Below are 11921 nucleotides of genomic sequence, written 5' to 3'. Positions count from 1 at the left end.
GTATGTCTTGTTGGCTAAGTTTGTGATGGATATATATACATAGTCATGTTATTGTTTTGATGTATGCTTGAGTATTGTTTGACTTAAGTATCGCTTGAGTGAATACCGTTTTGCGAGATTGATTGTATTATTGATAATTATTTGGATTAATAATACAAGTTGTGATATGGGTTTTTCCGCGTCATATATTGTGTGTGTATTTTGCATTATTTGTTTGGTTCTATATTTGTGTGTATTCCCCCTAACAAGTGGTATCAAGAGCCAAGGTTCATGATGGAAAAGGTTGGGGGATTTGAGATTGAATTGTTTAATAGAAGAAATAATTTTACCTTATGGCAAAGCACGGTGAAAAATATGTTATTTCAACGAGGGTTATATGCAACTCTCGGAGTAAAGAAGCCTACTGAAATTGATGATACAAAGTGGGGAGACATGAAGCTACGTGCAGCATCAACGATCCGGTTAGCCCTTGCACCAGAAATCAAGTGTGATGTTATTGAAGAGGACAATCAAAAGAATTTTTGGGAGAAGTTAACGAAGACTTATCACTCAAAGTCTTTGGCCAACAAGCTATTTCTCAAGAAATATTTGTTCGGGTTTAAGAAGGAAAGGGATAAAAAGAAGAATATGTTCTTGACTCGGGATGTTCTCATCACATATGTGGTAGGAGGGAGTGGTTTTTATCCTACAAAAAGTGTGAGGGAAAGATGGTAACTTTACCGAACGGTAAAACGGTAAAGGTTGCTGGCAATAGTGAGGTAACAATGAAACGTCACAATGGCCGTGTTCAGAAGTTAATTCAAGTAAGATATATACCGGAGTTAAATCGAAATCTAATTTTGTTGGGTAAATTAGTTAATTTGGGATATACTATTATTAAGAAGAACAGTATGTTAAAAGTCACTAAAGGAGATTTAGAGATACTCAAAGGTCGAAAAGATAAGATAAATTTTTTTGTACTAGAAGGAGGGGTTATTGTTCGAGGGGAGGTATTGGCGGATCGACGTCGATGGCTTGATGGTGACCGTTAATTCGGTTGTGCATGAAACCGTATTGGGTTGAAGAGGAGGATTGTTGGGGTTAAACCCAATAGGTAGTATGGGTTTGGTGATAGAAAATATAATTGGATTGGGTAATAATTGTATAGGTAGACAATTATTATCATAATTGAGTTGGGTAATAATTGTATGTATTGACAATTATTATTATAATGAGAATGGGTAATAATTGTATGGGTAGACAATTATTATTGTAATTAGATTAGATATGCCTTGTTGGCTAAGTTTGTGATGGATATATATACATAGTCATGTTATTTTTTTATGTATGCTTGAGTATTGTTTGACTTAAGTATCGCTTGAGTGAATACCGTTTGGAGAGATTGATTGTATTATTAATAATTATTTGGATTAATAATACAAGTTGGGACGTGGGTTTTTCCGCGTCATATATTGTGTGTATATTTTGCATTGTTTATTTGGTTCAAAATTTGTTGTATTCCCCCTAACACAAATCACTATGGGGGAAACCCCTGGCATGTTCCTATGATGGAAAACAGTGAGACCCATATGGTACGAGGCTAAACTTTTGAGCTTTTAATGATCTTTTGGAGAATACATGGAGTTCAGGAGTGAACACATGAAATTCAGTTGAGTAAATGTGGGTTACTCTATAAGAAAAAGATCACCTATGTGGGAGAGAAGTGGGGCCGCTTCAAAGGAGAATTGCGAGACATAGTTCTTTAGAAACTCCTGCAGAACCATGACAATATTCCATGGCCAAAATGAACATACTCGTAAGAGCTGAATGAGTCAGAAAAGAGATAGTGATAAGTGTATCATTGTTTACACAAACGGCCGAACAGTTCAAGGACAAGCACGCCTATTGTCTACCAGTAAAGTCGATATGCTTATTCGAGCAAAGATTCAAGGAGCATTCTCTACCTAACGTATACTATATTTGATCGAAGAAACTATCACCAAGTCAAACTTTGTGTCTGTCTGTCTAGTGTGTGCTACTGAAATATCAATCTCATCCATATGTGGGGGATTATTGGAAAATGCGGGTTTTAGCCCCACATTGTCAATTCTTGTTTGAGCCATACTTGAGTGAGTGAATGTTCCGTATGCGCAACAGGTGATATTTGGAATACGTGCTCCTCCGTAGGAGCTTTTCAAGACACTTTGAATCACTCAGAATGACCAAGAGATGAATGAGATATGAGTATCTAAAGATCATCTCTTAAAAGTGCAAATATTGCTAAGAAACCTTATATCCCAAATTAAAATGGAAAAGAGGTTTCCATTGCTTTATATAGCATAACAATCTAGTAGTGTCTAAATATGTTACTAAGGTATTGATCCATCCTCTATGTGTGCGCATGAGGGTGCATATCATAGGATTTCGAGGCTAATTCGAAGCTTGCAAAGGCCGCGTGAGCGATGTGCGGACATGAATGTAGTAAAAAATTGGGTCGTCTAATCACGAACTAGTTTTGCTAATTCTTATTTCCACTGGGATTGGACTTTAAATAATTAATTAATTTTTGATACAGATAATTATAATTGACTTGACAAGATATTAATTCGAGTCAGTTACAGATTAATAATTAGTTAACGTGATTTAATTAATTAGTGGAGTAGTGCACAAGTTTTGTTATCCCTATATATACATCCTTAAGCCGTTGGGTTTTAATCAAATCCTAGCCATTATCTCTCTCCTCTTCTCTCTGATGATAATCTTCTTACTCGGTTCAAACTCGCTGATAGTGACGCTCTACTTCACTGCAACTCGTTTTATCCTGCGAGGCGATTCACTCACACATACGATGAGGGTTAATACACTTTAAGGAGACAGTCACACACTTGACTCAGATTTTTTTATTCCTATCACCTCTCTCTGCTTTCGTTCACTGTTTTATACACAATCTGTTATTCACACACACTAACACGATTGTTATTATTATAACTTGTATTTCACAAATTGTACGACACTTCGCCCTCCTTATGTGGTTCTAATTTCTTTTAGGCCATATTTGTTAACGGTGAATGAGTGACTATGAACTGGATTATTTTTTTCCTTTGTTCAGATCGTTTGATTCAAATATTATGCATCTGAACTTGGATTTCTTCTGAACAAGTGCTGGACGAGTGGGCTTCCAAATTTCCACTAAACCAGTCAAATTATATTTATGTTACTTTGCTTCTTTCAATTCTCATGTAATAATTTTATATTTTGTCATTTTTTTAATACTTACATTCATCTTTTATTAAAAAAAACAATCTTCTTGTCCCCGTAGTTGTATGCAAACACATGTAGGTGGAATCTGTTTTGTGACTAAAAAAGTTTGTAAATTTTTAAATTTCATATTTTATATATAGAAAATAAAATTTTAATTTAAATTACTTATGATTGAAGCAAAAGTAATTAAATGTATAATTATTTGAACTAAAATAAAAAAATAAGTAAACATATTTTGAAGCTTATATATATAGGGTGTCAATCCATGAAGTACTTTCTTATATAGTAATCCGTAGGGAATCATTATTTAAGGAATATAAACACATAATTAATTTTATTTTTCATCATATATAGTTACAAATTTTAATTACCAAATTAATGATGAAATTGCAAAATTTTTTGAAATTTGATGAAATAGTTTAAAATGATTTTGTAGTAGAATCAAAATAAAATCACATTTATCCAAAATTAGTTCACAATGGAATCAAAGTTAAAATCAATTTTTTTCTAATTTCAATTGTTAAACTTTTTATTATATTTAAATATATAATTATTATTCTACATTAGCAATAAATTTGATGAAATCCTATAATAGAATCAAGGATTTTTTACGGTTCTAAATATAAGAGGGTTCTCTCTTGAAAATATATATATATATATATATATATATAAATATTAAAAAAATATTTTTATTTTTAATATGTAGTATTATCTTAAGATTATTAGTGATTGTACTTATTTACATTATAATTTTTACAAAATTATAAAATTTTAACTTATCAAAAAAATATTTCAATTTTATATATTTTAATTTAAATAACTTACAATAAAAAGAATTATTGAACAATATCAACCACTCAACGACAAATAGGTTAATATTATCATTCAGAAATTTAAATAATTTTATCAAAAAAAAATTTCATTACTATTATTACTGATTCAGAAATTTTAACTATCTATAAAGTTTTTTTTCAGATTTAATAAATGAGACCTAGTCAGTTGAATAGAAATTTCAAATTAGCGAGCAGCTAAGAATAATTTCATATTATAAGTTTTTGCAAGTCTTGGAGTTGGACATGTCAACATGGAGACTCATTTAAAAAACAGTCCAGAGACAAACGCATCCCGTCATTAGTTTCTCGATTTGAGTGTTCATGTTGGCTTCATTTTCACAAGTAGATGAGGATGCTACTTTAAGAAAACTCATCTTAAACAGTCCGGAGACAAACTAATTCTGTCATTAGTTCCTCCATTTTCCTTGTCATGTTTTCATTTTCACAGGTAGATGAGGATGCTGCTTTAAGATCCAGCAAGTCAGCGTTTGGTATGTCATAAAAATGTGACACCACATCATATATTATCAACTGGTTATCCTGATTTTGTATCACAACAAAATTTACATGTCTGCCGCTCGTTGACCAGAGCATTGTTTACAAGTACCACAATTATATTGAGTTTCTCCATCTGGCACCTAAGTTTACAAGTTTGATGTAAGCATTCTTGAAGTCATCCTGGAACAAATCCTCATTGTTCGCATAAGTTGTGATCCACCTGTTTGTCATTGTAAAGTACGGCGAATAGAATCCATTAGCAAAGCAAAAGGATTGTTGAGAAGAAAAAAGTTCTTGGACATCATGCGGAATAAGTTTTTGCATCATTTCAGATGAATGCAGAAGAAAAACTATACAAAGTGTGAAGAAAAATAAACACCAGCCAGTATTGTATAAAGCGTTCAATATAAACATATTTCAGAAGCAGCAGATAGCAGGTAGCAGATAGCAACTTCACATGAAAAAATGGAACATCTAAGATTCACTTATTGTTGGAAAATGTGGGTATTGAGCCCCACATTGTCAAGTCATTTTGAGTCGCTCTTAAGTGGGTGACGCTTCGAGTATGTTCTCCTCTGTGAGAGTTTTCCGAGGCACTATGAAACACTCAAAATGGTTAAAGGATGAATGAGATACGATCATACAAAGTTGATCCCTTGAAGGTAAAAATGTAGATGTGAAAACTTGTATCCCATATTGAAATGGAAAAAGGGTTTCCATTGCTTTATATAGCACAACACTTTAGTAGTGTTTAGAAGTGTTAGTAAGGTGTAAGTGTTAGTAAGGTGTTGCACCATCTCCTACACTCCTACATGGCAGGGGTGAATCTAGTGTGGTTCACTCATGAATTGGTTATGTCTTGAGAATTCCAAAAACTCGACACGTGTATATTACGATCTATTGACACTTAAGTTGAGGCCTAAAGTGGACAACAAAACTTACGAAACAAAAATAGTTTTGTCAACTAAATACAAAATTTGCAACACGCATTCATTGAAGCCAAAATCAGCATAAGAAGTTGTAGGATAAAACTAGCACAGACCAGCCAAATAAATAGCAAAACTAGATCTTAAATTCCATATTTGGCTTAGTAAAGGTACATAATACAGATAGATTAGCAAAAACACGATGATACTTGTAGGAGAAAATAAAGGAAGAAATAGGCAAGTTTTTGGCATTCTGTATTTACTATTTGGTATCCCATTTAATAAAATCAATAATAATTAACATTTGGTCACATGGTTTTTCTCTCCCCTTGGCTTTTAAATGTTAAGTAATGCACTGTTTATATCAAATGTTTTTATCTGTTGCCTATGCTAAGTTAGCTGTAGCACAATATTTCTCCAGCAGGGCCTGTTTGAGACGTCCAAGTTGTCTCCCACAGCCATTTCAATATTTTCTACGCCTTTCTTACTTCTGCTTCATAGAAGCTAAGGATAATTTGGCTTACTCAAAAACTGCTGATAATTATTCATCAAGTTTTAGAAGGTACTACTGTTTACATATCTGACATATTGGAGATAAAATGTAGTAACAAATGTATACTTCCATAGTGGTAGTAATACAGTACAGGACTTACTGTTATCAATCTTAGAAAGTATAATACCTTAAGCATTCATCATCTTGGACAAGTGCCCGGTCTGAAGGAAGCCCGATCATACTACCAGCTACATCATGAAGCAGAAAAGGTCAGAATATAACTATGGATCCCTAGGACTTTAAGCACACAACAGAACCTAAATGAAATGAACCATCCAAGAATATAATCTTTGTTCAATATATAACTAAACGCAGATAACTGTAAACTCAAAAATAAAAATATGTGAGAAAATTCCAAAATAGATAGGTTTCCTATTTTTAAAATTAGAAAATGTATACATTTATTAAGTACTCTGTAACATCACCCATCAATTAATTAAGTTTGAATGTCTTAATAAGCACAAACCTACAACTATTTTGAACTAAATTAGCTAGCAACATTTGAATCCGCTTTGTGGTAGGTTGTCAAACAATCTGGTACGAGTTAGCCTCGTGGGCTTAGACTTGGGGTTGCATATGGTATCAAAGCCTGACCCCAGAAGTGTGTCCTTGTGGCATTCGGTATCAATTGGTTGGTGGAGTATGATGCTTTTTTAGCACAAACATACAACTAGTGTGTGTTTTTTGATCGACCAATGGTGGTTTTTTGAACAATTCAGGGCGCGTTAGGCTTGTGCGTTTGGACTCAGGTGTTACTTGGATGACTAACTTCTTCAAATCATGGACCACACTAATCTAATAAACTACCAGTCACTTAAAATGTACAGTCTTCTTATTTATTCCAGAAACTTTGTGATAAACCACTCCAGTGAAGGCCAGTGTGTCCACCATGTCCACTACCTGACTTGCTTAAATATAGGTCATGTTCTTATTTTACATTTCTAATAACTAATAGGTAGGATAGCAGTTATTAGCAGTTAGTACATTAGTATGCTATTTCTTGGTGATTCTCGAATTTAGGAACAGTTAGTCTTTTTCATATGTATTTAAACTCATCGATTATCAATATAATGGCAAGTCTTACTCCTGCAATTTGCAACTCTCTGCAGTTCATTTTCTAATAGCTTTGACTTGGGCCTATCATTGTTCAGAGCTACAATGGCAACCAACAGATAAAGAATTGAAAAATTAAAAGGTCAATTTTAGAAAACTTCAATATGGTTTAAGAAAAATGGGACTGGGGATCATGCAGAAGTTACAATAGTTGAAAACTACCATTAACAAAGTAGTTAATGCAGTGCTCAGCAAAAAGGAGGCAATTTTTGCCCTGTATTGGGCGCTCTTCACATACCAACAATACAAGTGAGGAGGTGAAGGAAAGATCTGAAGGAACCAAGACACTGTTCTCGTCACAATTAGCCAAATTGGAAATTCCAAAATATTCCGGTAATGACTCCACAGTGTGGTTTAGTCGTGTTGAATTATTGTTTTAGCTATTAAGGCACCATAGAGGGCACGTAAGGTGTCATTAGCGCCGTTGCATCTGGAGGGTAAGGCAAATCAATGGTGGCGGTGGTTACAAAGAGCCTATAAGGAAGGACAGGAGGTGACGTGGGAAATTTTTAAAGAAGAGTTACGTGCTCTCTTTTGACCTACTGATTGTGAAGATTTTGGCCTTGTCAAAAATTGTACAAAATGGATCTTTGCGCGAGTATTGAAAAGAGCTTGAATGACTAGGCAATCAATTTAAAAGGTGGACACAGAAAGCATTAGTTGGAATATTCATGGGAGAGTTAGATGTCAGGGTAGCGTTCATAAGTTCAAACTCTAAAGGAGGCCATTGGACTTGCCTGGATGAAAGATGACCGGGTTCATAGTCAATTAAAGGCGATCCGTCAAAACACCGAATCAATGACAGGTATGGCATCTCCGGTGACAAATCATGCATCTTCCATGAAATAACTCGATTGGGATGAGATGCAATGGAGAAGAGCCCAACGACTTTATTTTAACTGTAACGCAAAGTTTAGTGTTGGCGAAAAATGTCATGGATCAAAACTACTGATACTAGAAGGTGAAGAGAAGTTTAAAGAAAAGTCTGAATGTAATCTCGAAAATTCACTCCATGCACTTTAAGGTCAATGATCAATATTTAGAGCTGAACCTTGCGGACAAGGTATCAAGGAAAGGGTGAGGTATTGATAAGCAACTCCAATGAAGAGCTGTATGTCCACCATGTGCACTAACCGACTTGCTTAGATATATGTCTTCTTATTTATTTTCAAATAACTAATAGGTAGGATGTCAGTTATATTCGTGTGCTATTTCTTAGTGATGTGATTATAAAACTTAGGAGCAGATACTCTCTATGATATGTCTATAAATTCATGTATAATCAATATAATGGCAAGTCTTATTTCTACAATTTGCATTAATATGAGGTTCATTCTCACAACCTAAGAAAGTCATTATCTTCAGTTCATAATACCTTGACTCGGACCTATCACTTTTTACTTCCCCTTCAGTCTCTTATTAATACATGGACTTCATTCTCTGGATTTAAGCCAGCAAGTAGGTTTCTAGTAGGTTGAACACCTCGCTGACTTTAAAATTGAGACTTCATTATCAGCAACCAGATAAAGCTTCAATTTTTAATGACTAGAAAAGATAAAACATCAATCACCTGACGTCAACCACGGCTTTTCTAGAAGTATTTTGAAGTATGCATTATCAAACACTGTAGGCTCTCCAAACCCTTTACCCCCAATAGTATGAGCACCAGATAAAGCAACAAGCTGCTGTGTTCTGCCAACAAAATCTTGTTATATATATAGCATAACACACTTTTGATATCATTAAGCTTGCCACAATGTATAAAACAAAACTTTCAGTCTTATGTTTACTGGCTTTTTAAAAACTAGCACAGTGAATATCTCCATCGCTATCAGAATGAACCATAGCCGCACGTGATCAAGTGTACTAATATATAGTACAAGTGATCTAGTAGAACAGTGATAGTACTATATTTTCCTGCCTGACAAGAGTTGTTCTTACATAAACCCTTCACAGTAAACAACATATGAACTTCTTTTTTACACTGTATGCGGAAGGTTAGTGAAAATAAATGTTTTTACAAAGTAAGGTTTCCTCGTAGAGTATGGTTTATATCTAACTCATCAACTTCTTCATCTTGCTAATATTGTTTTTCAGGGGAGTAATTAATTAGACAAGCATAGAAAGGAAGTTTAATTTTGGTTTGCAATATACTTACGAGAAACCTTTCTTTTCAAAGCACTGTTTCAAGGTAGAAGCATCTAATGATTCCGCAGGAAGTTTATCTTCAGGATCAGGAACCCTAATAAAGCATAAACAAAAGTTAAGCTGGGAAAAAAGTTGTAATAGAAGCTACTACTGGAAATCGAACTACACGTACCAACTCTAAGATATCTAATATTTAATTTCACTCCATCAGAAACTACTTGATCAAAAGTTCTTACTTTCCTATGTTCCATAAAATTGCCCACAATGAACTTATTTTTCTTTTGAGAGCAGTTGACATGAGGAAAATAAAATTTGCTTACATTGAATCTATTCTGCCTAACTGAATTGGAATGGAGGGACCTCCACATAATGAAACTGCTTCTGCTCCAGCAACAGCAATCATATCTGCCCATGAGACTATAAGGTAGACAAGACCAAAACAATTAGCTAAGCTGCCATGACTAGCACTACTGTTTAATATATTACAACTTCAAATTTTAAGGCCAAGAACCTTTCTGTATCACGTCTATTTCACTCTTTGCTTTCTGTAGAATCTATATGAGAATGTATCCACCAAGTAGTTAGTCGGATTCAGGCCAGGTAAAAGTTGATCAGTCTGGGTGTATGTTTGAAGATGTACAAATTGAACAAATAAATGAAAGTATCAGATAAGTACAGAATGCATGACAACAAATGAAAGCTATGATATTATATGAAGGGAATAAAGGTAAAGCTTACTTGAAGAACAAAAAGTACCTTCAATGATTTTTTCAGACCTCCATTTTCTGGTCTATCGAGTTCATAAACTATAGACCCATTCATTCCACCTGATATAAAAATTAGAGTAAAACCATGACATAGGAGAAAATGTAAAGACCAATATTTATTAGTAAGTGTTTCATGTTTTATGAGCACAGTGCGGACTATGTCATAAGCGAAATGGTACTAGAACTTTATGACATAGGAAAAGTGGAAAATACAATGATAATTTTAATCCTCTTTCTCCGTAATAGAATTTGAATGGTAGAAATCATTTAGCATTTATATTCATTATAGCCAAACAAAATATTTACAAGAGCATTATTCAAATCAAGTACCTAAACCCGTGTCCGCTTCATAAGTCCCTGCATCATGAAAGACTAGACGTAGTACACCAGGAGCCTTGGCTTTGGTCAAGACCTTCTTTACCTCTCCCTGTATGAGCTGAAATTCACTGGCATCCATGTATTGCACTCAAAGTAAGTATGCTAAAATCTAAAACGATTCAACACGTCCATAATTTGGAAAACAATAATGAGATAACCAGGGCAAAAACAATAGGGTAGTCCTACGGGGGGGGGGGGACACATGGTTCTAGAAAGGTAAAAGTTTAGTCATTAGTCATATAAGTAATTCAACTTTGCGGATTAGAATTCTAAAGAATTTACGCAAATTTTAATAAAATATATACCGAGTCCCTTGGATCAAATTTCAACTCTTAAACTTCTTATAAATTGTCAAAGTAAGGAATTGGAGGAGCTTCAGCCCCATTATAAGAAGGAGTTGGGTTTGTTATATATATGAGGTAGCAAAAGGTAAAGTGACAAGTAAAACGAAACAAAGACAGTAACTGACTCTACATCAGCAGTAGCTGCAAGAGCTGGGATAGATGTCTGAAGAGGAGGAAGTAGCAAAGACAGTGCAGAGGTCAACGCAACTGTCCTCCTCCTCCTCCTCGTCCATTTCGCTTTCACAACTGCACAAAAACATCATTTAAACATAAGGTATAAAAGAAAATCAAGAACAAAGTGAAACACCCTCATTTGGATATTATAATATCTTCATGCAAAATGATAACTTGTCAGCTGACTATGCTTACCTTGATCATGGGATTTTGATACAATTCTAGTGCTAATTTTGATGGTATTACAAGTACTGGGAATTGTGTTGTTCAAGTTGAATGTTGGGAGTAAGGAGTAGGAGGAAGTGACAAGTGAGGAATCGAACAACATCTTCTTCACCATACGATATTTGCAATGTTGATAAGAGGTAACCCAACGGAACTGCCCACTTTTCAACTTTGTATTTCGCACTTCAAATATTCTTGTTTTTTTTAGTTAACGGCGCTTTAGTATCTGTTTGGAAATATGACTCTTTCTATTACTTAAAATCGCATTGCTTTTTTCAAAAACATAATTATATTTTGTGTTTTTATTAATTTTTAAGTATTTTGTTTGAAAAATATTTTTAAAAAAGGATATGTAAATATAAGAATCTCAAAAATTAACCGCCCCCGCCCATCTATGAGGCACAATAAGAAAAATAAGTGTTTTTATAAAAATTGATAACGCGTGATTTTATTGCATTTATTCATGATAGTAATGACCAGTGTTCCAGAAATCGCTAGGCGTGTCAGGACGGTGAGGGTATCTTCGAGAGATTAATCGGCAAGTCGGAGATTAATCGGAACATTAATCGGAAGAATATAAATATTATTTTTAATTTTTATAATTATATAATGATCAACATGTCAAATATTTGTTTGAAAAAAGAAATTAGAATGGTATTAAACAATATCTACACATTTGACATGCGTTATGTACTAATTATTGAGTTTACAATATTAACTAT

The 11921-nt window shown here is 34.0% G+C and overlaps 1 protein-coding gene across 2 annotated transcripts; it reads right to left on the bottom strand.

Moving 5' to 3' along the window:
* Nucleotides 1-4560: 4560 nt before the first annotated feature.
* On the bottom strand, nucleotides 4561-11409 carry LOC141671441 (putative L-ascorbate peroxidase 6). Of its 2 annotated transcripts, XR_012555137.1 has the most exons (11): nucleotides 11170-11409; nucleotides 10926-11046; nucleotides 10409-10524; nucleotides 10068-10138; nucleotides 9823-9865; nucleotides 9632-9728; nucleotides 9322-9405; nucleotides 8734-8855; nucleotides 8539-8653; nucleotides 6178-6238; nucleotides 4715-4791 (listed from the first exon to the last, which is right to left on the bottom strand). XR_012555137.1 is itself a non-coding variant. In XM_074477692.1 (10 exons), the coding sequence occupies exons 1-10, from the start codon at nucleotides 11312-11314 to the stop codon at nucleotides 4686-4688; spliced, it is 966 nt and encodes a 321-aa protein (XP_074333793.1). In that variant the 5' UTR covers nucleotides 11315-11404; the 3' UTR covers nucleotides 4561-4685. The 2 variants fall into 2 exon arrangements, 1 of the variants encoding a protein (XP_074333793.1); XM_074477692.1 differs by lacking the exon at nucleotides 8539-8653 and having other exon boundaries at nucleotides 4561-4791; nucleotides 11170-11404.
* Nucleotides 11410-11921: the final 512 nt, after the last annotated feature.

The sequence above is a fragment of the Apium graveolens genome, chromosome 7 (assembly GCF_009905375.1).
Source record: "Apium graveolens cultivar Ventura chromosome 7, ASM990537v1, whole genome shotgun sequence".
In the NCBI taxonomy this organism is placed as follows: domain Eukaryota; kingdom Viridiplantae; phylum Streptophyta; class Magnoliopsida; order Apiales; family Apiaceae; genus Apium; species Apium graveolens.
The sequence above is the reverse complement of the archived record's forward strand: the minus strand, read 5'-3'. Positions and strand labels throughout refer to the sequence as shown.